The 24,884-nt window shown below is 57.1% G+C and overlaps 1 protein-coding gene across 2 annotated transcripts in view; it reads left to right on the top strand.

Annotated features, from left to right (window-relative positions):
- Positions 1 to 209: 209 nt before the first annotated feature.
- Positions 210 to 24,884, top strand: part of TAFA5 (TAFA chemokine like family member 5) — a 208,304-nt gene continuing 183,629 nt past the window's right edge. Inside the window, exon 1 of one of the 2 annotated variants that reach the window (XM_036864588.1) lies at positions 210 to 412. In XM_036864588.1, coding sequence (XP_036720483.1) covers positions 301 to 412 — 112 coding nt within the window. In that variant the 5' untranslated portion in view covers positions 210 to 300. The remainder of the gene's footprint in view (positions 413 to 24,884) is intronic. The other variant, XM_036864589.1, reaches the window with a different exon arrangement.

Genomic DNA, 24,884 nt, shown 5'->3' on the forward strand with positions numbered 1-24,884 from the left:
GGCACGCGCATCGGGCGCGCCCCTCGCATTGGTGGCCGGCGCGCCGAGCCCGGGCGCGCAGCGACGCCCAGAGCGGCAGGGCCGGCGTGCCCGGGCTCGGCGGGCGCGGGCGCGGGCGCGGGCGCGGCGCGGGGCGGGCCGGCGCAGGGCGCAGTGGGCCGGAGCCCGGGCGCGGCGGCGGCGGCGGCGGCGGCGGAGGATGGCGCGCGCGGGGCCCGCACGTGGAGGCCGGCGCGGGGGCGCGGGCAGGGCCGGCTGCTGAGACGCGCTGCTGCCCCCCGCGCGGGCGCCGCGGCTTCAATGGCGCCATCGCCCAGGACCAGCAGCCGGCAAGATGCGACCGCCCTGCCCAGCATGTCCTCAACTTTTTGGGCGTTCATGATCCTGGCCAGCCTGCTCATCGCCTACTGCAGTGAGTACCGCGCGGCCCGGGTCCTCGGCCGGCCCTCCAGTCCCGGCCCCGGCCCCCGTTGCCCGTTTCCGGGCCGCGGCTCCGGCGGGGCGCCCCCGCGGGCCGCCCGGAGTCCGTGCGGAGTTGCGAGCTCCGGGCGCGCCGTCCCCCGGGTCCCCGCCGGTCCTGCGCTGGGCCGGGAGGGCGAGGGGCCGGCACTTCGGAGGCCGGCGCCACCGCTGAGCCTCCCTCCTCCGACTCCGGGGCAGGGCCCGGGCGCCAGGCCCCGGGTGGCGCGGCGCGTCCCTGCGCGGCGATGCCCGCGGCTGCCCGGCGTGCCGCCGCCACTCCCGGCCCAGGCCCGCGATCCGAGCCGAGCCGGCGGCTTCCCGGCCGAGCCGAGCCGCGCGCTCCGGAGGCGGCGGCAGGTCCGGGGCGGGCGGGCAGCGCTGCCTGGGCTGTCGGTGGAGCGCCTTGCCCTGAGCTTTCCGCTGGCGACACTCCGGCGGGGGACGTGCGGGGGGACGCGGCGGCCGAGTCCGGAGTGGGGCGCCTGGGGCAGGAGCGGGGCTCGGGCTAGGACGCGCGGCTGGAGCTTCTGCCTTCCCGGGAAGCAGGCTCGCCGGCGTTTTCCTAAAAAAGAGAAGTGAGGGCTGGGGTGTCCGGAGAGGGCTCGCCGCTTCCGCCGGCATTTCGCGAGTAGGGTCCGGGGACCCGAGCCGGTGAACCAGTGGGTCTGGCGCGGGGCCGCGGGCTTGGGTCTGGGGTGGCGCGGGCTGGTGGGCGCCCGGGGCACAGGCTGGGGGCTGGGGGACCGGGAGCAGGGTCGGGGTCTGCCTGGGTGTGTCGGGGTGGGCTGCGCCCGGGGCACAGGCTGGGGGCTGGGGGAATGGAGGCTGGTGGGACGCTGGGCACAGCCTAGGGACTGCGGTGGGGGTGGATGGTCAATGCTCCGGACACGGGTTCGCGGCTGGTTGTGTGGGTGGGGAGTGGTCAGCGTCCCGGGCACAGGCTCCGGGCCGGGATGGCGCGGGCTGGTGGGCTCCCCCGCCGACCGCCTGGCACAGGGTCCGGGTCCCTTCCCATCCCAGCGGGAGGAAAGGACGGGCGCTGAGGAACACCTGTCATGGAGAATTGCCATGGGCGATGGAAAAATATGGATTCTTAAAAAAAAAAAAAAAAAAAGAGAGAGAGGGAGAGAGAGGCTGGCGCGGAGCCTCTCTCCTCGCAGCCCTCGGCCTCCTAGCTCCCAGCCCGAGAGCCTTCGCTCTCTCCAAAATGGGACCGCGGCGGGCCGTGGAGACGCGGGGCGCGCGCGGTCGCGGAGTCCTGGGACAGCCCAGCCACCCCCCACATCCTCCCGGAATGGCGGGGGAAACCCGGTGCTCAGAGCAGGGGTCGGGCTGCTGGTCTCAGCCGGGTTGTGCATTTCGCTGCAGTTGCTGGCGACGCGTGGGGACGCGTGGGGAGGGGTCTCCGAGCGGGAAGATTTCCCGTGGGGCCGCAAGCCCGACTGCCCAGACTGGCACCGCCATCCCGGCTGCACCCTGCCTGCCCCTCTGAACGCATTCCTGTGCTGGCTGCCTGGAGGGGGGCGGTTCTGGGGGTTTGAGCCAGGTCTGTGCCCTCTCCCCAGCTCCTCGCGGCCATGTCGGGGCCCTGGGGCAGCGTCCCCAGGGTTCCAGAGCAGAACCTCAGCCGGCTTCCTTGGCCATGGGGAACAGGTGAAAGGCAGGTAAACTCGGGGCTCACCCAGGAGGTGTCATTTAAATGCACTTCCTGGTGGCAGCACGGGACGGGGGCTCATCCAGCAGTGTTTGGGAAGGGGATTGTTGTGCCCCAAGCCCCCAGGCTGCTGTCCCTCCCCGGCTCTGGGGACAACATCCTTGGTGCCAAGGCGAGAACCCGGCAACAACAGGCTGGCTAGGGAGGCAGCCCTCCGGGTACGGAGAGGAGTAACTGCTAATTGTTGTTAAGTACATGACACCTCCGCGCTGCCCTGTGGCTTCAACACTTCCCACCCCAGGTGCGCCAGCCAGGGCCTTCCTCTCTCACCTTCTGTGTGCAGTCTCTGCTCACTCCACCCGCCCCCCCCCCCAGCACCTCCTGAACCTGAAGGGGGGCCCGCTGTGTCTGTCCTGACACTCACACCTTTGCCAGACTGCTGCCTGCTCTCTCTGGCGGTCCAGGCCTGACCGCTGCTCAGACACTTGGTGGAACCCGAGATCCCATTGGACACTCAGGCTGCTTTGCGGAGGCCTCCCTGGCATTCTGGAAACAGCTCTCCCACCAGGACGAGGACATTTGGTAAAAAAAAAAAGTCTTATCCAGAATGGCAGAAATCATTAATAGCAGAAGCTTGGGTTGACCACATTTTTATGGTTGTTTCCATCTCCATGGAATGGAATAACTGACAATAAGATAACGTTTCTGGACACACCCCGTTACACCAGAAAGGCACTTGGAGAAATTAAAACATTTCACTAAAATACAAAATAGACATATGCACTTGGAGGAATTAAAACACTGCACTAAAATACGAAATAGACATAATAATAATTGATAGCTTGGAACATCAGTCCTAGAGAAAAAAGAACTTCTTATTTTTAGAATTGATAAAGCGAATAAAATGCAAATGGAACAGTTCCTGTGATTTCATTCTCTTTTCCAATATATCTGGGATGAAGAAGAATAGTTAGCCTCCGTGTCTGTAAATTGTTTTTGTTATCAGTAAGAATTTTTATTACCCAAAATGTTCTTGTGTTTTGGAGCAGATCTATTCGTATCATTAGTTAGGGAGACTGATAAGCGTCATACAGGATTCAGTTATCCTGCCTATTAAATCTGTGCATTTCTCTGCAGCACAAAAGGTGTTCACTTCCTGGCGCTGCTAGAAGAAGACTGGAATCTTTCTTGGCCTCGTTTTCGGTTAGGGGTGTTCTACTGTTCTTGGCCCCGTGAAAGCCCTCCCTTCTTTGCCGCCTGCTGAGATTCATATTTAAGGAGATGGGCTCCACCCTCTGGCTGGAGAAAGACCTGCAGTCCACCAATTAAGTTAGTTGCTATAGTGACACAGCCTTGTCATTTTTCTCCTATTGGGGAACAATTGCCAGGAGAAACAGAAAGAGGAAGGGGGCCCTTGATGGCTTTCTTTAGAGATGCAGACTCCATCTCTGTGTACGTTCCCATGACAGCAGGGATGGACGCTTGGTAAAGACTTATCCTGGGGAGGTGATGAGCTCCGATGAGAAAATTGAAACTCTCCTTCTTTCTGGTCTGGGGAAACCTCTGTCCTCATGGCTTGGAAAACGCTGATTTAGATCGTCTTCCCCTTAGCATATCTGGAGAGGAGAGTTCTGCCTCGACCTGGTTCTTGGATGGAGTGGGACAGCTCTGGCGAAACCAGAGTGATTTGCCTGTGTGCTGTGCTCAGCCCCGAGACCCCGAAGATGCAGTCTATTGTGCTGGCTTACAACATACTGGCTGTAATAACTGTGAGGGAGGTGGAGAGAATGATGAGCTAGTGGCTGCCTTAGGACACTAAGCCTTGACTTGACACTTGTGCGCGGTGTTTAATTCGAAGTCGGAGAAGGCTATGCTTTCCCGTAGATTGCACGTCTCCTATTTGGACGGGCTTGGTGGTCAGCTGCTCCTGGCATGTAAACGGTGGGTGGGAGGAAAGTCTTATATTTTAAAGTACCAGGGAGCAGGGTGCGAGAGGCAATGTGACTCTGTTTTTGACTTTTTTTTTTTTCAAATCTCATCAAAATTGAATGGTAGCTTTCAGTTAAATCTCATGTCATAGTCCTCACACAACTACGAGAAGAAATTACAAACAACTTCTGAATTGTTTTTTAATCCATTAGAATACTAAAGAAGCGTAGGCTTTCTGATGCTGCATTTTCCTTATAAATATAATTTATTGCATATTTAAGAGAGATTAGAATATGCCACTTTCCTGCTGTTCAAATTTGATTTCTGGGGTTTTCCAGGAGGTGAAATTGGAAATACTGGAAACTTAATGAAGTGATGACATTCAGAAGTTTATTTCTCATCCTTGTTTTCTTTTTTCTCCTACTGTGTTTTTTATTTGATGAATTTCTGGCCGGAGAAGATGTGCTGTGTGTTTCTTTCAACTACATAAAGATAGGTTGCCTGTTTGTGGGATTGGTATTAGTGGAACTCCGCGCCTGGGGGTCGGCGAGCTGGGGGAGGTTATGCCCCTGGAAGCCAGCCAGACTGATTGGTGCTCCCCCCAGCCCCCGACACCGCCAGGAGGGGCCACGCCCTCCAGGACTCCCCTGGCACCTCACTCTTTGCAGTGAGCCCAGAGGACAGCGCCCCCCAAACGGGGGCTGTGTGCCACAACTCAGCTGGCCGGGTCTTCGGCACCAGACGTCTGGGCTGAATTCCGCCCTGGAATTTCTCGCTCAGGACCTGCCACTTGACATCCCCGGGAGGAAATATGGAGATCAGCTTTTGTGGCATGAAGTATTTTCAGGTGACTTTTATGGGCGTGATTACGGGAAAATGTTATGATAATGTGGCACGAGAAATGGGAAGAAAAGCAAAACATTAAAATCCCCATTTCTTTATATAGCTTCGCAGCTGCGCTGATTTACACGGGCTCATTTTTGCATTAAAATGTGGTGCTCTGGAGTTAATGACCTCTACAGAACGCCACCTGTCACCCAGAGCCGTGGGTGCCAGCCGAGTGCTGGGGAGGAGGTTGGTTGACGAGGAGGATGTGGGTCAGGGTTCCTGCGTGAGAGGGATCGATCGGATGCTGGTCGCAGAGGGGGCTGGCCGCTGGATCTGCTGGATTTTATTTGTTTGGGGGATTGTCACTGGCTGTCCTCTCGGGCCGGGGCTGGCACATGGGGCTGAGAGTGCCTGGTGCTGTCCCCTTCTGCAGGCAGCCTTGCACGCCATCCGTGAACCCCAGAGCCGAGCTCGGGCTGCCCGGGCTGCCCCAGGGCTCCCACGGCTTCTGGGACGCGTCCAGCAATGGCCTGCTCCCCCTTCCATGTCCCCCTCCCCACGGTTTCCAGATCTGGGCCCTGGAGTGGCGCTAACTGAAGCTCCCAGCAGGCAGCACAAGCTGTCTGATGGCTGGGCTTTCCAGAAACGGCTCGGCAGCTGGCAGCAGATCTGGGCAAGCCGCCCCATCTCTCCTTCACCCCGCAGACGTGGTGGAGGGTTCCCGCAGGCTTTGTAACGTTTACTTATTTATTCCAATGGCTGGCAGGAGTCGAGTGTGGAATCACTTTTGTCTCCAACTAGGCCGGCGGGACTCCTCCGGCATCCCCTGGTCCTCGTGGCTCTCGGGAGGCCCAGCTCCAAGTTGGCGTGCCTGCGGCGTCCTCGGGAATGGTGGGTCTAGGCCTGGTGGGACAGTGGCCGCTTGGTGAGATGTCCCCTGGGGAAGACCCCACTCATCTCACGATGTTCCCGCCTCCCGGTCCTGGGCCCTGGTGTGTCACCTGCTGTGGAGTCGGCCTCCCCCGTGGAGGGGCTGGCCTCTGTGGGGTCCCACCTGGGGACCTGGCCCTCCTTCTAAGTGTGCTGGAGGCAAGAACGGTGGAGAGCCGGCCCCTGGCGTCGTGCCTCAGGTTGTTCGTATGATGAGGAATTAGGAAGCGTGGGGACACAGAGATGGGCAAGACCGTGGCCTCCTGGGCTTGCGTCCCAGTGGGGGGCTGGACGGTCAGCACAAAGCAAAGGCAGTAGAGGACGGGGCATCCAGCTGGGCCCAGCACCGTGTTCTGCTGGGGCCCTTGCCTGCCTTCTCTCAGGTCACCGCCTGCCCCAAACTCTCGGCCCAGGGTCTGGCCCTGAATCCCCTTCCACCCCGGAGCCTCCTCTTGCCCTGCCCGGCCTTCGCCAGGGCCTCTGCATTGCAGGGCAGCCTCCAGCTCTGTCCCTGTGCCCAGCCTCCTGTGAGTCCTTCTCCAGAACACACCTAGCCATCCTCCAGGTCTGTCTTCCCCACCGTCACCCGAGTCCCTCCTGCATACATCAGCATTGTCCTCGGTGGCCCCTCTGCCTCCAGGCTGGCCGACGGGAGATCCCCACGCACGGCTTCCCTTAGAATGGAGCCGGCACCAGTCCTCTCCTCCCCATCTCGCCACCTCCCCGCTCACGTCACTCAGGGCCTCACAAAGCCGATCTTTCCTGCCCCAGTGGCCCTCTCCATCCCTCTGTGCTGGCCTGGCAGAGTTCAGCCCGGGGCCGGCACCCCAGGGCTCCCTTCGTGGGAATGTGATGTGTGTGCCCATTCTCTTGTGCATGCTCTGGTCTTACTCACTCCGATAGCCCGCTGTCCGTGGGGTCCCTCGCACGGTAACTCGCCACAGTGCTGCTGAATGCAGCGAGGGAACCCTGAGCTGGACTGGTCTCCAGAACATGCCCTGACCCCAGTGTTGGAGAACTCCTCTTCCAGGAAGCCTCCCCGGAATGCACTGCTTCCTTTCCCTCTCCAGCGCTCTGTGTGTTCACCTGGATGCCAGCTGCCACGGCTCTGGGCCTTCGGGCATCGACTGCCCCATTCTCTGGGAAAACACTCGTTGATCCTGGCGCCCTGGGCAGTGAGCTGTGACCGGGGCGGGACTGAAGGTCTGGGGCCTAAGGACTTGGGGTGCCCCGAAAGTCTGGGGGCAAGACCTAAGGGCTAGGGGTGGGGCTGAGGGTCTGGGTGTGGCCAAAGGACTGGGGGCGGGGCCGGAGAGATGTATTCTGAAAACTGAAGTTGTTGGATCCAGAACATCAAATCTGGTTCTAACACCGTCTGATTGAAAAGGAGAAACAAGAAAAATGTGTGGGATCTCAATGAAACGTTCAGTGTTTTCAAAGTGTCCTTGGTAGGCTTTCAGACTGCCAGAGTGGAGAGCTCTCCAGACCCTCCCGTCAGCCTCACCTCCTTTCCTTAGCTTCTACTTCATCCTTATTTTCCTTGAATACTTACTTTCTCATGACATCCCTGGGGCTTCTTCCCCATAGCACTGTGGACGTTTGGCCCAGGTTGCTCTCCAGGGTGGACTTTCCTCATGGTGGGGTGTTGGGCAACCTCCCTGGCCACCACCCACTCGGTGCCAGTAGTCTCCACCCCCCCTAGGTGATAACCAAGCTCTTGCTGTGTGTCCCCTGGGGGTAGAATCCCCCCATCCTTCGGACCTCTGATTTAGTTTGTGGGTCTGCAGTCCACAGGCTTGTTCTGGCGTTTCCTGGTTTTGTTGAATCGGGACTCTGGTCCTGGGGCTCAGTGCCAGCAGCGTGACAACCTCATGACCGCATCTGTAGCCGAACAGCCAGCACAGGGGTGTGAGGACATTCAGCCAGTCGCCTTCTCCGGCAGGTGCATCTCCCCAGTCGTGCCCAGACGGGCTGGGCTGTGGGAAAGGCTGTCTGCTGGGAGGGGACAGTGTCTCCCCACGCTTCTGTCTCCAGAGCTTGGAACCAGCCTTAGGGCTTGAGGTTGGTCTCAGACTCTTCTCCACATCCTGATTTCTCCATATCTCACATGTAACTTTATTGCTGATGGTGATAAAGCCATTTAGAGGCAATGAAACATTCCTGATCCGCGGGGACAGGGGAGCCCACTACCTGTCTGCCATCTACCCACTGGCTTGACGATGTTCGCCTTTTCAAGAGGCGTGATTTCGGAGATTTCTGTCTAGAGCCCATTGGAACAAATTCATAAATGCCATTCCCTCCAAAAGTTCTGCTGCGCTTGGCGGGACCTTGGCTGCCTGGAAGCTGCCTTTACTCAGTCCTTTTTGGGGGACGCCAGGGCCTGCTGCCTGTATCCCTGATGGGGCTCCGCCAGGCTCTTTCTGTTCCAGCCTGTGCCCGCCAGCCTTGTCACTGGGCCCTGGCTGGGCCCTAGGAGCCCCTGCACAGGGATGGAGCCCAGGGTCAGCAGGCCCGTGCTGGCAGGGGGAGCATGCAGAGCCCCTATGCCTCAGGATGTGCCCCTGCCCACCCCCCTCCCCAACAGGCAGTGTGTTCTAGTCCCCGGGCAGCCGGTTGCCGCCTTCCTTCGGGAGCCCTACCCCATCGCCATCCTCATGCCATCTGTGACCGTGGGGCGGCAGGGAGCAGCCCCCCAGCGCACGGGTACGGCACGTGCTGCTGTGTATGTGGGTGCAGCGCGTGAAGATGCACATCCCACTGTATCAGGCAGCACTCCTGCACACGCACACCTGTGCGGGTCTCCCCGCAGCCCCCAGCCCCGGCCTGCATGTTGCTTTTTAGTCTCAGACTCGCGTGTCATGAGCCAAAGCCATTGACGGCCCCGCCGGAGTCCTAGGCCCGGGAGACCCCAGGTGGTGAGGCCAGGGCGGGGCGGGTATGGGGGTTGTTGGAGACTTGACTCTCCCTAGAGCTTTTCCTCACCGGTTCCTTTTTAACCAGGAAGTGGGATGCACAGATGTGGCCTGGCGGCTTCCTTGGAGGATACAGGCCTGGGGACCACGCACTGAAGAGCAGGAGGGGACAGAGCTCAGGGCTCCCCTCCCCGTGCCAGCTGCTTCCGCTTCCCTGTCCCTTCGTGCCGTGTCCCTGTTTTTGTGCACGCACGTGTGTACACACGCCACAGACACGTATCCCTTCTGATTTGGGGCCTCAGTCTCTGCACCTGAGAGACTCCCTCAGCGTGGGCCTGTCCAGGGCAGGGCCCCCAGCACGGCACCCCTGGTTTACTGATGGCTCCGGAATGGTTTTCCAAAAGAACAGACAGAATTGAGTCCCTGCACAGACGGGAGTGGGGTAACCAGGGCCCTGAACTTTTCAGGACACCCCTGTCCCCAAGTTGTCCCCACCTGCCTTGTCTTGGTGTCTTGAATGTCCAGCAAGAGGGGCTGATTAATGCAGCCGGGCAGGCTCTCCCGGTGTCCTTGCTGACGGCCTGTGATGGGCCGCTTTCTCCTAAGTTCTGTTCGGAGGGTTTCACCTGATGTTTAGGAAAGTCAATACCAGCATTACGAACGTCTCTGAGCTTACCTACTTGTTACTAAAATCCACCGTTGATGAGGTGATGGCGGAGTCTTCCTGGCCTGCTTGACCGGACCGTGAACAAGTCGGCTGGAGCCGGGCTAGGCCATGGTCTCCTGCTGTCAGGTATCCGGGTGACATCGGGGGGCAGGGCGTTGCTAGTTTTCCAAGACTTGACTCGCATCTGATTTTAACTGAGCGTTGAGGAAGGCAGTTTTAAAGCGCACCCATTGCCTGAAGCCTTGTGGTTCGGGGAGGGGTATCTGGACAGTTCTCCGGAGGGCTTTCCTATCAGGACATCGCATGCTTAAAATGCTAATGCCTCCACGCCGCCCTGAATGCCATTGGTTGCAGGGGAGAGGCCTCTCTCTGGCTCTGTTTCTAAATTATTTTTCTCCATAGCAGTTCCATTACCTAATAGCACTTCCCCGGGTATAGCTGAATGCCATTAATGGGTTGATAGGACTCGTGTTAATCAATTGATGCTAATTTATGGTCCGCGCTGCAGTGGCTGAAGGAGGCCAGCCACGGAGCCACGCTGGGTCTTCCGTGCATTTCCCTGTGTCTCTTTTCTTCCCCGGCTCGTGTTGGGCTCTGTGGCCGTAGGAGTGAACCCTGCAGGGAGGCAGAGGCTGGCCCTGTGGGCTGTGTGTCAGAGGACCTGTCGCATCCATGTTTGCAAGCTGGAGAGGAGAGGCCTCTCTGCTCCCTCAGCGTGGGAGAGCAGGGCCGTCTAGGGAGACGGTCACCTTGAGATGACTGCGGGGGTGGCACGTGTTTCCAGAACTCACTGGGCTCTGGAAACACGCGACTGAGTCAGGCCGGCTGTTTCGGGAGCCACCGCATTGTGACCCCCGGAGACCTTGTCTCTGGCGTCCTGGTCGGCCCAAACAACATGCATTCCACACATGAAAAATTGTCAGGACCCAGACCTGGAAGCAGGTGTGTGTTAATGAACTTGGGGAGGTTTCTGAACCTCCCACCACAGTGAGACGTGAGCTCTCAAGCTAAGGAAACAGCAAAACTTCTCACCATCAGCATCTGGGACACTGGACGTGGGCACCAAGGGGTTCTGAAACCTTCTGGCAGGCTTAGGCCTTGTGGGACACAGGCCACTGTGGCAACCCACGTGCTTCTTTACAAGGACTTTGATTTAGTGAAAATCAGTGTCCGTGGTCAACAGAAATGCGTTTGCTGGATGTGGTCAGAGTTCAGTCTGTTTGAGCTCCGGCTTCATCTTAAGGTTCCAGCATGAAGAAGGAACAGATTTTAAAGACAGGAGCAGCAGAAGCCCACGCGGTACAGCCGGGTGGCCGAGCGCCACCTCCAGCTCCGAAGCCCAGTGCGTGTGGGAAGGATGCAGACTTCACTGGACGCTGTCGTCATGGAGATCTTGCAAGATGCTCCCGTCACCCCCACTGTCTCAGGTGGTCAGGAGGCTTCTGTCTTTTAGGCCCTGGGAAGTGGGCAGGATACCCAGAGGCCTCTGGCCACTCAGCATGTCAGCCCCACCACCGTGACCTGGAGGATGTGGGGCGGTGAGCCTGCGGGCGGGGCCGGGACCCTCGGGGAAGAGGCTTCCTGCACACAGGCCGGGCCTGGGACCTTCCTCCCCGTGTCACGCCAGGCCTGGGTTTGCCGCCTCAAACCTGATACCCGGTTTGCTCAAGCTCTATTCTTGGGGCCAGCAGTGGGGTGGGACGCTTCTGAGAAACAGGGGAGCCGATTCCGTGCCATGGAGCAGACGTGACACATACTGGAGTGTCCCTAGTGGGAGTCTGCGGGGCCTGGAAGGTTCCCTGGGGCGGGCCAGGCCACCTGTGACTACGGACACTCCACACAGCCTTGTCCACGGCCGGAGCCAGGGGGGACGCCGCTCTGGCTTTGGGTGCCCAGAGCCTTCGCCGGTCAGGTTCCCATCAGGGCGGCCGAAGCCTTAGCACGTCCTCTGCTGGGACTCAGGTGGACGCCGTGTGGGAGGGTCAGGAGGCAGCCCAGGCCCTGCAGGGCTTCGTGGCCTTGGACTCAGGGCCCTCCAGGCCAGCGTTTGCTGAGCGTGGCCACATGTGGGAGGGCCCAGGCCTTGTTCCTGTGACGTGTGCGCACCTGGAAGGTGGGGACGTCTCCATTCACAGGAGCTCCCCCAGAAGTGGGGGTCTGTGGGCCTGCCAGCTCCACGCCGTGTGGCCCCGCGTTCACCCTGGGATGGGAGCCCCTCTGGGGCAGGGCCTGGGCCTCCCGTTGTCAGCTTGGCCCCGTCAGCTGGGTCAGGGCCTGCGAGGAGCAGGTGCCGCGGATGAGTTAACCCAGGATTACTGCTGCTGTCAGCCATTTGCACATGTGTATGAAAAAGGCTCTGATGCTGATTTGGCTGACAGGGTGGGGCGGATACGGGGTGGCCTGCCCGTTCGACCCTGACTTGGAAGACTACCTCTGGCAAGTGTTTTTACCTGGGTGGCGGAAGGGCCTTTAGCAACTTTCGAATCCACTAAGGTTCCAAAAGGAGACAGATCGTCCAGGCCACGGGGTCCTTGTGGCCAGCGCCTTGTTTTCCTGCCCAGCTGTAACCCAGACGAAGGCCTTGTCTGCCCCAGGAGTCTCCCCTCTGCGGCGCCGCTCGCTCCTGTTCCACCACGAGCCCCCACGTCGTTCTGGAATCCTGCCTGCAGGGTCCCGATCGAAGCCCCCATATTCCCCAGCCCTGGCAGACTGCCCCTCTCGGGGCTTCGGTGACCGCGGCTGGATCTGCTGCCCGGACAGGCTTGTGCTGTCACCCCGGGGCCTGTCCACGCAGTGATGCTTCCCTGTCCTCGCGGACCATCCTTGGAGAGGTGGGCGCTGGCCCTGCTATGTCGCTCAGCTACAGTCCTGGTGGATGGACATCCTGCCAGGCGCCCAGCAAGCCGTGTCCACTTGCTTCCAGATCTTCACGGCAACCCTCCCAGCTCAATGTTTGTTTTCTCTTCATTGTAGAGGGAAGTGAGGCTCAGGGAATGCCGGGGACGCGCCCAGGGTTCCTGGTGGGAGAGTTGGCAACAAAGCCGGGCCGTCTTCTGGGGCCCCAGCCTGGTCCTGAGGGATTTGGGAGGCTTGGAGAGGAGACCCGTGATGGGACTTGCAGCCAGCCTTGGGGGCAGCTGGGGATGGTCCAGACACCACGCCAAGAGGGGCAGGTGGGTCTTGGACTTCAGGGTCTGGACAAGTTGGGGGAGCCTACGGATGACATATCTGCTGTTTCCAAGTTAAGTTCCAATCGCAGCTTTAAAAAGAGAGGGGAGAGAGAGGGGACGGGGGAGGGAAGGAGGAGAGGAGGAGGGGGGAGGGAAGGAGGTGGGGAAGGGAAGGAGGGGACGGGGGAGAGAAAGAGGTACCGTCACAGGGTGGGGCTCCCGAATGGAATCTCAGAGGCCACTGCAGGGGTCCCTTCAGCTGGCAGGGTGCGGCCAAGGGTCTGCACTGGGGAGACTTTGGGTGCTTGGGTGCCTTCCATACCCCACCCCACCCAAGCCTCCTTGTGAGCTCTCTGGGCAGGGTGATAGTGGACACTCTCCCCACTGTGAGCGTGTCTGCCTGCAGGTGGGGCTCACATTATTTGCCTTTGGGATTGAACCAGTTGCATCCAGAATGCTCCAGTGCTCAGGAACCCACACAAAAGCCTGTAGCCCTCCCAGAGAGGACATTTCTTTTTTTTTTTTTTTAAGTTTTGTTTCAGTGACCTATTCTTTTTTTAATCTTTCTTTTTTTTTTTTTTTTTTGACTGCATTGGGTCTTCACTGCTGCACGCGGGCTTTCTCCAGTTGCAGCGAACGAGGAGGGGCTACTCTTCGTTGTGGTGCACAGGCTTCTCATTGCGGTGGCTTCTCTTGCTGTGGAGTGCAGGCTCTAGGCCCACGGGCTTCAGCAGTTGTGGTTTGTGGGCTCTAGAGTGCAGGCTCAGTAGTTGTGGCACACGGGCTTAGTTGCTCTGCGGCATGTGGGATCTTCCCGGACCAGGGCTCGAACCCATGTCCCCTGCATTGGCAGGCGGATTCTTAACCACTGCGCCACAGGGAAGTCCCCGAGAGGACATTTCTTGAACCACTGCTGGGTGCCAGTCAGGTGCCAGGCACTTCTCGTACTTTGTGACATTGAGTCTTCTCAGCAGGAGATGGGATATATGATTCCCTTTTTATAGAAGAAGAAACTGAGGGTCTCAGAGGCCCACAGTGTCTCCCTGTCTTCCCCAAGTGTGATGAGCTGGGATTTGAACATGGCTGCTGGCCTCTTCAGCTCTGGATCTTGCCATTAACCTTGTGAAACACGTCCTGCCCCATGGGGGTGTGGAATCGGGTGGTCACCATCTGGCTGACCAGGGCTGTGCCATGCAGAGCACTGCCAGCAGGCTACAGTGATGTCTGTCTGGGGACTGAGGAAGAACGTTTACCCAGAGGCATCCGGACAGCCTTGGCAGTTGGCACTATGTCTACAGAAACGTCATCCTAAGCACACCCAGTGCAGACCATTGCCACTGCCCATGGGTCAGGGTCTGTGAGACCACTGTCAGATTCAGAAAAGCTGTGACAGTCTCGGGGATGGTTTGTTAGACTGAAAGGAGATTAAATTGGCAAAAGGGAAAGGTTCACGGAGACACAGTCTCCAGGAGACACCAGGCATGAGCTCCAGGCCCCAGGGGGTGACACAGATGGCACTTAGTTCCCCAGTGAGGACGTGTGACTGCCTGTGGAGTGTCACCGAGCAGGGGTGCACTCCCAAGCCCTGGGGCCCAATGTGGTTATTGGGGGTCACTTGGTGGGTAGGCTCCAGTCCCCTAGACCCAAACCAGGAAGAAATAGAAAATATGAACTGACCAATTGCCAGTAATGAAATTGAATCAGTAATTTAAAAACTTGCAACAAACAAAAGTCCAGGACCAGATGGCTCCACAGGTAAATTTTACCAAACATTTAGAGAAGAGTTAACACCTATCCTTCTGAAGCTATTCCAAAAATTTGCAGAGGAAGGAACACTTTCCGAACTCATTCTATGAGGCCAGCGTCACCCTGATACTAAAGCCAGACAAAGATATCACACAAAAAAGAGAAAATTACAGGCCAATATGATGAACGTATTTGCAAAAATCCTCAACAAAATACTAGCAAACTGACTCCAACAATACAATAAAAGTATCATATACCACGGTCAAATGGGATTTATTCCAGGGATGCAGACATTTTTCAATATCTGCAAATCGATCAATGTGATACACCACATTAACAAATTGAATAAATAAAAACCATATGGTCATCTCAATAGATGCAGAAAAAGCTTTTGATAAAATTTAACATCTATTTATGATAAAAACTCTCCAGAAAGCAGGCTTAGAGGGAACTTACCTCAACATAATAAAGGCCATAAGTGACAAACCCACAGCCAAAATCATACTCAATGGTGAAAAGCTGAAAGCATTTCCTCTAAGATCAGGAATAAGACAAGGATGCCCACACTCACCACTTTTATTCAACATAGTTTTGGAGGTCCTAGCCACAGCAATCAGAGAAGAAAAAGAAATAAAAGGAATCCAAATTGGAAAAGAAGTTAAACTGTCACTGTTTGCAGATGGCACAATACATAGAAAATCCTAAAGATGCTACCAGAAAATGACTAGAGCTCATCAATGAATTTGGTAAAGTTGCAGGTTACAAAATTAATATACAGAAATCCGTTGCATTTCTATACACTAACAATTAAGTACCAGAAAAAGAAATTAAGGAAGCAATCCCATTTACCACTGAACCAAAAAGAATAAAATACCTAGGAATAAACCTACCTAAGGAGGCAAAAGACCTGTGCTGGGAAAACTATAAGATGCTGATGAAAGAAATTGAAGATGACACAAACAGATGGAAAGATATACTGTGTTCTTGGATTGGAAGAATTAATATTGTTAAGATGACCATACTACTCAAGGCAGCCTCCAGATTCAGTGCAATCCCTCTCAAAATACCAATGGAAGTTTTCACAGAACTAGAACAAATAATTTTAAAATTTGTATGGAAACACAAAAGACCCCAAATAGCCAAAACAATCTTGAGAAAAAAGAACAGAGCTGGAGGAATCACCCTCCCTGACTTCAGACTATAGTACAAAGCTACAGTCATCAAAACAGCATGGTACTGGCACAAAAACAGACACATAGATCAGTGGAACAGGATAGAGAGCCCAGAAATAAACCCACATACTTATGGTCAATTTATGACAAAGGAGGCAAGAATATACAGTGGAGAAAAGACAGTCTCTTCAATAAGTGGTGCTGAGAACACTGGACAGCTACATGTAAAAAAAATGAAACTAGAACGTTCTCTACATCATATACAAATGTAAACTCAAAAAGGATCGAACACCTAAATGTAAGACTGGGTACTGTAAAACTCCTAGAGGAAAACATAGGCAGAACACTGTGACATAAATCACAGCAAGATCTCTTTGGATCCGTCTCCTAAAGTAAAGGAAATAAAAGCAAAAATAAACAAATGGGACCTAATTAAACCTAAAAGCTTTTGTACAGCAAAGGAAACCATTGACAAAATGAAAAAGCAACCTACTGACTGGGAGAAAATATTTGCAAATGATATGATCAATAAGGGATTAATATCCAACGTATATAAACAGCTCCTACAACTCAACATCAAAAAAACAACTTGATTAAAAAATGGGAAGAAGAACTGAATAGACATTTTTCCAAAGAGGAAATGCAGACGGTCAACAGGCAAATGAAAAGATACTCAACATCACTAATCATCAGGGAAACTCAAATCAAAACCAAAATGACATATCACCTCACACCTGTCAGAATGGCTAACATCAAAAAGAACACAAATAACAATTGTTGGCAAGGATGTGAAGAAAAGGGAACCCTGGTACACTGTTGGTGTGAATGTAAATTTGTGCAGCCACTGTGGAAAACGGTGTGGAGGTTTCTCAAAAAACTAAAAATAGAACTACCATATGACCCAGCAATCCCAATCCTGGGTATATATCTGAAAAAAAAAACAAAAAAAACCACACTTATTCAAAAAGATACATGTACCCTAATATTCATAGGAGCATTATTTACAATTGCCAAGGTATGGAAGCATCTTAAGTGTCTATCAATAGACCAAGGGATAAAGAAGATGTGGTATATTTATACATAATGAAATACTACTCAGCCATAAAAATGAATGAAACATTGTCATTTGCAGCAACATGGCTGGACTTGGAGGGTACTATGTTAAGTGAAATAAGTCAGACAGAGAAAGACAAATACTGTATGATATCACTTTTATGTGGAGTCTAAAAAAAAAACCAACATATAGAGACTATAAAGAACAAACTAATGGTTGCCAATGGGGAGAGGGAAGGGGGAGGGGGCACTACAGGGCTGGGGGGTGTGGGAGGTACAAACTATTGGGTATAAGATAAGCTCAAGGACGTATTGTACCACACGGGAAATAGAGCCAATGTTTTGTAATAACTGTAAATGGAATGTAACCCTTAAAATTGTATAAACAAAGAAGAAAATCCTCAGTCCGTAGGGACCATCCTCCCCTGACCTGGGTGGAGGGGGTGTTGCCATGTTTGTCCTGGCCAGCACGGGCACTGCTGTCATCTGTTGTGGGGTGACACGCAGCACTTTTAGGGGTAGCCAGGACCCTAAAATTCACAGGGCAGGGCTGATCTGGGAGCCAGAGGTGCAGAGTCTCGGGAACTGGGGGCAGCCGGGGCCACCCCGGAGAGGGCGAGCTGGTCAGCAGGTAGCCTCGGGGCTTGTGCTGTGCTTGGTGCTACACGGGGCCCCATCACCCCTCTGGGTGCTTTTGTTTTGCGCCTGTGGAGGGCCTGGCCTCTCGGGCCAACCTGGCCGGGGGTGGCTCAGGCTTCCAGGAGGTGGGATGGTTCTCCTCGCTGGTGCCTTCCAGGGTCCAGCCCTCCTGGGCTCCTTTAGCCCCCAGAGACCTGCCCACCCTGGGAGGCAGTTGACAAAGCCCTGAGCACCTTCCTTTTGGAAAATGCCCTTCATTCAGCAACACCTGGATCTGCAGAGAAGCCATTTCATTGTCAATTTTGATTTTACAAAACACACTTGCAGAGACCGAGTCAAACGCAGTGCTTGCCTCCCGGGACAGAGGGGGCTCTGCCCTTCCAGCCCCTTTGCTGGTCCAGCCGGACCCCTGAAGCTCCGAAGGGCCATTGCCTGAGGCTGGCTCGTGCAGGCCTGCGTGTGGGTGTCGTGGACTCCTCACGTGGCCGGTGGGGACGGCCCCTCCCCGTGCACGCATCCAGGGGCTGGTCTGCTGGGTGGGGGGGAAGGGGAAGCCTGCTTCTGTGTGCCCTCTCCCCCAGGGCTCTGTGGGGTCTCCCCAAGCTGGGTGGGCTCCCCTCACTCCTTGAATGCTGCTCAGGGCAGTGAGAGGGGCGTCTGCTGGGCATCCCCAGGCTGCAGCTGGTGATGGATGTGGCGGGTCCCCGGGGCACAGCGTGGCGGGTAGGCGGCGAGGAGCCAGCCCAGGGATGCTGGCCACGGCGCAGGTGGGACATGGGGAAGGTGGCTGGGGGCCCACGTTGCACACACGCCTGCATCTGTTGGCCAAGGAGGCAAGGTGACCAGAGCCACCTCCCCTCAACTCCCTCTCACTGTCACGGCCTCACTCCAGCAAGGAAATAACCCCCTTCTGCTCTGCTCCCGGAGACAGGTGGTAATTTTAAAGGAAGACTTTAACAAAAAACTAAAGGCAAATAACAAAGTCCGAAATGAGGACAATACCAACACCTAGACGGTTTGTAGAGTGTGTGTGTGTGTGCGTGCGTGGGTACGCGCACAAGTGTACGTTCGAACATAACTCCTCTCAATGTGCTTTTCTTCCCTCGTGGTGGGTCATCAGGGCTCAGCATCCATTACGGGCACGAGGACCAGAGGCTTCCCGAGGCCAGACATCAGCTTGGGGCCTCAGAGCAGAGCTCGGCCGAGAGAGGCCGAGGCCCTGACCGGGCCTGGAGCCACGTCCACACTGTCGCTGTGCCGGGGCACCTGCAATCTCTGGCGCCGCCTCTGCCCGGGGGGCCACGTGTGTCCTATGCGTGGCGCCCTTTAGTCTTGTTGGGGACTCGCTGTGCAGACAGTTTCCGTCTGTCTACTGGCTTCCTCCCCAGGGACGCTAGGGAGGTGTCAGGCGGGGATGCTTGGTCCAGGCGGCCTTGGTGTGGACACGGGCTCACGGCTGCCGGGTGGGACGGGACAGAGGGAAGACCCAGCCCTCCCTCCCTTCCCCTCCCTTTTGTGAGGCTCAGGTCTCCTGGGGGAACCTGCTGCATCTTGGACGTTCCCTGTTGGCCCGTGGTTACAGCCGGCCTCAGCGTCTTCCCTGCGTCCCAGGAGTGGAATCCAGTGCGGACCACCAAGTCGCTGCCTGTCTGTGCGCACAGGCTCCAGACGGAACGAACACATGCCCTTCTGAAGTTCCAAATTGCAGAATTTTCATCTCAATTAATGTAACAATAAGTTTGGAAAGGTGACAGTCGGCATTGGAAAATTAAATGACACCTTCTTGGCATCTCACGTTGGTGAGAAGGCCAACTGATTATTTTTATATTACAATCCCCAGGCATTGTCAAATTGATTAATAAATACGCTAAAAACCCGTTACCTCTTAATACGTTTAATTTGGGTAGTTGGGGATAACTTTCCTATGACTTTTGAGTGTGGGCTCTCTGGGCGTCAGCGGTGTGCACGTGAGCTGGCGTGGCAGCCGTCTGTTGTCTCGCAGAAATGCACTGGAGCCAAGGGGACAGTTCTGTCAGTTACCTTTCCATGGACATGGCTCAGGGTCTTGAGGCTGCATGGGGAGGGCCCCTTGGATCTCCCCAGGTCGTTTCTGTGCTGGGCAGAGCTAGAGCCTGCAGGGCCAGTCCCCTCACCTGTCAGCCAGGTGACTCATTCCAGCTGAGAATTACTGGCCCAGACAGGGGAGCTCCTGAAATTGAGCACAGAGCTTAGCTCTGAGCTTCCTGGCAGACAAGGCAAAAAGGGAAAATCCACTGGGTGTAAGGCTCTCAGTGTCCATTAAGGGCCCATCTCAGAAGGTTGAAATGACACCAACAGGACTACTGACTCTGGGCCGTCACTCTGGCTGTCCTGGCATCTCGACGAATCATCTTCAACCTCCAAAACCAGGCACGGTAGGCACTGTCATTTCCATTTTTAGGGTGGAACCCGAGAGGCCCAGACCTCCCATGCGGCAGGGTGGACATGACCCTGAGAGAGGGGCCGGGCCCTCCCAGGGTGGGGAGCAGTGGTGCAGAGCTGCTCTGGGTCAGTGAGACCCCAGCACAGGGCCAGCAGTGGGAACTTCATGGGGCTGGGCCTGCCAGACTGCAGCTTCGTGTCCTGCAAAGTGGGGCTTTGGGGTGCCTGTCTTGCCTGAGCCCTGCCCGATGACCCCTTCCCCGGTCATCTCCACCTCTCCCTCCTCTGGCACCTTGGCCTCGGACCAGTGGACCTCAGCTCCCCCCACCCATCCTCTCCCGCCTTCTCGTGCAGGCGTCACGCCCGCTTTCCCGTGGCTCTGTTCCCTCCTTTCCCAGGATCGCACTTGTCAAAGTCACCATCACAGTTGCCAACGGTGAGGTCTTCTGAGGCCTCGTGGCGCCGGGGGCCCTGCTCATGTAGCCCCTCCCCGTCTCCTCACCCCCAGGCTGGTCCTGGCCTGTGTCCTGCCCCCCTCATTCCTCTGGGATGGTCTCTCTGTCATCTGTTCAGGGAGCGCTGCTCACCCCTTGCCAGGCCCTGGCTTCCAGCCTGACGGGAGAAGCGAATCTGGGGCCACCTGAGGCCTCCATCAGCCTGTGGGCAGGAGTCCATCCTCCAGGGGTCTGAACGCAGAGACCCCTCCCTGCCCAGGGCGACCCTGGCAGCCGTCCTGCCAGCGCCCAGCCTCACACGCCCAGTCCCCCTCCAGGCCCACCACCCGCACCCCCGGCCGCGTCCTCGGCCACCAGAGCCTTGACCCCCGCCATCGGGTCGAGGAGAGAGGACGAGGTGAGATACGGCCCCAGCAGCTGCCGCAGTCAGCCCGGCGTGTTCCGTCATTAACTCGGCGGCACGCTACCCGAGGACTAATTAAACCAGATGGCGGTAAAACCAGAGCGGAGGCACAGAGACGTTTTTACATTTAAGTTGATCAAAATTAGGTGGAACGGCATATGCTGGTGGAGATTAAGAATTTTTTAAGTACATATTAACGGCTCTTCTGAACGCCCTTCCTGGTGATCTCAGCACAGATCTCTCCTCTCGCGCCGCTTAATTCTGGCTGCTCCGGTTCTCCTGGTGCCGAAACCTCGGGGCCCCTTGGTTTGGGTTTCATTTAAGCCAGCAGCACACTTGGTGCAGACGTCACCGCTGTGGGTGGCATTCTGGCTGAGGGGACGGACACCGACCCCCAACCCTCATCGGGAGCCGGTGGGCATTTCCCGGCCGGGGCCCAGGGACCCCGCAGATGACCATCTCCATGGCGATGTGCTGACCACTTGGACCACGTGTCAGGCATCCCTGTGCACTTATGTTGCCCTGTTTTGTTTCTGTGTCCCTGGCTGGGGGGCTTTGGGCTCAGGCACGGCTGATGCCCAGCCAAGGATGGAGGGGAGGCCGCCCCCCGCCGGAGGCTAGTGCTGTCTGGGGGGATGGTGGCTGCAGCCCCGGCCAGGCCCCTGCTGAGCCCCCCGCCCAGTGCAGCCCCAGGGATTGCGCCCCGGTGCGCAGGGGGGGTGGTGGGCGGGGCCTTGGGGGCTCCGGGGAAATGCGTACTCCTTGTCCAGACCTGATCTCCGGGCCAGGGGGCCTCACTCCTGCTTTTTCAGGGAGAGCCTGTCTGCTCCGACAGCCCTTCTAAAAGTTTTCTTGTTTTATTTTTTTTTTTTGAGGTGAAACTCACATAACAAAACTAACCATTTTTAAGTGTGCCTTTTGTCGGCATTTAGCAGGTTCACAGTGTCCTACAACCGCTGTCACCATCACGTTCTCATTTTCATCACCCCAAGAGGAAAGCCCAGAAGCATTAAGCATCACTGCCTGTCACCCCCTCCGCCCACCCCAGAAACCCCCAGACTCACAACCTTCGTGAAGCAAAGGCCCAGAGACCCCTCAGTTCCTCTCAGGTAGAGGTTCACGGGAAGGAAAACAAAGATCCTGGCTTCGTCCCGGCTGCCGGGCTCTGCAGACGTGCCTGACCTTGGGAGAAACTCCTGGGCACGGTGGTGCTGGGGACATTCAACAGGCCTGTGTCACATCGGCGTGGCAGCTCTCCCGGGGGGGTGAGCACGGGCTGCCCGCGGGCGGCAGGCACGCGGTAGAAGCATCCCTCCACTGTACCCGCCCCTGGGCCCCGGAGCTGGCACGGAGGCTCTGCCTGGCTGGCGAGCCCAGCACACTGACATCCGGGCCTTCTGCCCGAGGGCTTGGCTCTGGGCCACCTGGGGGCCCTGAATTGTGTCCTGGTGGAAAGCAGCCCCTCGCCAGGGAGCAGCAGACCCTGGGCTCCTGCTGCCTGGACACCTGGATCCCTTCACCTGGTGGCAGCAGTGTGACCGGAGACGTGATTCCCGGGACCAGGGTCCTCTGCCGCAGCCAGCCTGGGGGGGCCAGGCCGGCCTCCCTCCCCGGCCTCTCCTCCCTGCCCATCTTCTCTGGGCAGGCACGGTGGGGGTGAAGTCCTGGCAAAGCCCACTCTGTTTTCCAGCCCAGTGGTGCCCACATGTGACAGCCCAGGGGACAGTGCCCATGAAAAGCCCCTTTGTCTGGTCGGGCTAATTAAGAAATAGCAGCAGGCCTCAAAAGGGGCCCAGGCCCAGGTCCTCTCTGGACATCAGCCAGGGTCCCGAGGGGCTGGACAGGCACGTCCAGGAGTTGAGTGGGATTCAAGGAAGACCTTCCAGGCCCAACCGAGCGTCCTACCACCCCCGGGGGGCCTCTAGGCCGCAGTCAACATGCTGCCCCTCTGAGTCTGGGAAGCTGACGTGGTCCTGGGAACAGGCCCAGGATCTGAGGCTGCTGCTTCGTCTGTGCTGGGAGCCCAGGCAGGGCACAGCGTCTGAGGCTCCACTCTCTTCTCTGTGAAACAGGGCAGACTCGCTGCTGAGTCCACAGGGCAGAGGCTGCAGAGGCCCTCGCTGAGCACACCAAGGCCCGGGTCCCCAAACAGGGCCGCCATCTCCGCACCGGCTGCAGGGTCGTCTGAAGTGGCACCTGGCGTGCCGTCCCCCTGCCCACCTGGGCGTCCTTCACGCTTCCGTCTGCACAGCCAGTGTGCCCCCAGGGACAGGGACCGGAGACTCCATGCAAGGCTCACACGGGATCCGTGACGGTTGCTGGGCTCCCACCTCCTGCCGTGTCGTTTGGGAGCAGCAGGGCGGTGCCCAGCACGGAGGGCCGGCCCAGGGAGCCCCACTGTGCTCGCCCCGCTCCAATCATGGCCAAAGCTGAGGATGAGCTGACAGGTTCTGATTTGCTTCAAGACGAAAGACTTCCAACCTCAGAGACTCCGATGGATGCCACACGGGCTCTGGCGTTTGGGCCCCATGACCCACAGACTCACGGAAGCTGGTCCAGGTCTCGGCTTGGACATGCAGTGATGGGACCAGGCGAGCTGCTCGGCCTCTGGGGCCTCGGTTTACTGGTCTGTGTAATGGGAGCCGGAACCCCGGAACACCCACCCCCGAGGCTCGTTGCCTGGCCTCAGCGGGTTGACGTAGGTGAGTGAGGGCCTCACAACGCCCCCTCCCACCTGAATGGCAGCTCAGCCGTATCCCCATCAACTCCATCACCACCAGTAACGGTACCAGACACGGGTTCCCGGTGAGGATGCCTGGCTGTGGACGGGATGGCCCTGGGACCCCTCCTGCCCGACAGGCATCCTGCATGTCCCCACGAGGTCCCGCCCGGGAACTCCTACACCTTCGAGGGTCCTCCGGAGGCCGGCTGAGCTGGGCGATGGTGGCCAGTGTGTAGATGAATGAGAAGACCGAGGCTCCCAGTAGAAAATGATTACCCCGGGGCACCATAATGCTGAGGGGTGTCCTGCCCATTGTCCCCCAAGCGCTGTGTGGACGGTCACTCTGAGTCGGGCAGGGGCCCTCACCTCCTTCCCTGGAGCAGTTTTCCCCCGCACGGAAGCCGAACCTGCTCCCACGTCTGCAAGGCAGGCCAGGAGGGTGCCCGTGACGGCCCGGACCTCGTGCAAGCAACAGGCTCTTAGGGGCTGACCCCAAGCAGAGAGCTTTAGGGTAGTTTAAATTTGAAAATTAACATGAAATCAAAAGAGACAGAGTAATTTTTCATTCTGCTTGAAAGGTTATTTGCTTTCTCAACCGATGCTTAGTGCACCGATACATGATGTCAAAAGGTAAATGATTTTAAACCAGATTCAATTTAAATTTCATTACATATTTGTAGCAGATAGAGGCTCCAAACATCCCTCGCCTTCTCTTGGAGGATCTTTCACTTTTAATAACTCTGGTGCCTAATGCCCTAATCTGTTTATTATGCAATCATGTAGCAGGGGTGATTCTTCTCATGCTCCCCAGAGACCCCCTCGAGTGTCTGTGAAACAGGCCTGCATCTCGAAGGGCAGCTGTGCAGGGGACTGAGCACAGCCTGGCAGTCCCAGGGGAGGCAGGCTGGAGACCCCTGTCCCAGGAGCCGCTCGACCCAAACATGGTGTGACCACAGGCAGGCAGCACCCTTCTAAGCTCTGTCTCCCCATCTGCAACGTGGACCGCTGAGTGGCTGAACTCCCGTGACAGTAAGGACAAGGGCCAGGCTCCAAGTGTCCTGCCAGGGTCTGGTCTTGGCTCGACCACGTAGCAGCTGTGCAACCTTGGACCAGTTGCTCAGCCTGTCTGGGCATGCTCTCCTCCCTGACGCAGAGATTACCACTCTTATAGGCGGAGTAGCATGCTCTCAAAAATTCACATCTACCCGGGACCTCAAAGCGTGACCGTATTTGGAAATAGGGTGTTTGCAGATGCAGTTGTTAAGATGCAGTCATACTGGAGAAGGGTGGCCCTAAACCCAGTGACTGGGGTCCTTGGAAAAAGCGGAGTGGACACAGAGACACAGGGAGAAGCCACGTGACAGCTGAGGCAGAGATGAGAGTGATGCCTTTACAAGCCATGGGATGCCAAGGATGCTGGCAAACACCAGAAGCCAGGGGAGAGGCCGCAGGAGGAACCAGCTTTGCCGACTCCCTGATCTCACGTGAGAGGGTGAACGTCCGCTGTGTCGTCTGGGGCACCCGTGGCAGCTGCCCCAGGGGCAGATGCACACGCCTGGGGTCGGTGAGAGGGTGCCCTGAGCACGTGCTACTGTGCGTGTGGCCGGGAGACCAGGCCTGGCCCCAGGCAGCATCGTGGACGCTTTGGCTGCATCCGTGCTCTGTCTTCCCGACTCACCATCTCCATCCCCTCCTGCGCACGGCCACGGCCGGTCACAGCT

The sequence above is a fragment of the Balaenoptera musculus genome, chromosome 10, assembly GCF_009873245.2.
Source record: "Balaenoptera musculus isolate JJ_BM4_2016_0621 chromosome 10, mBalMus1.pri.v3, whole genome shotgun sequence".
NCBI classification, from domain to species: domain Eukaryota; kingdom Metazoa; phylum Chordata; class Mammalia; order Artiodactyla; family Balaenopteridae; genus Balaenoptera; species Balaenoptera musculus.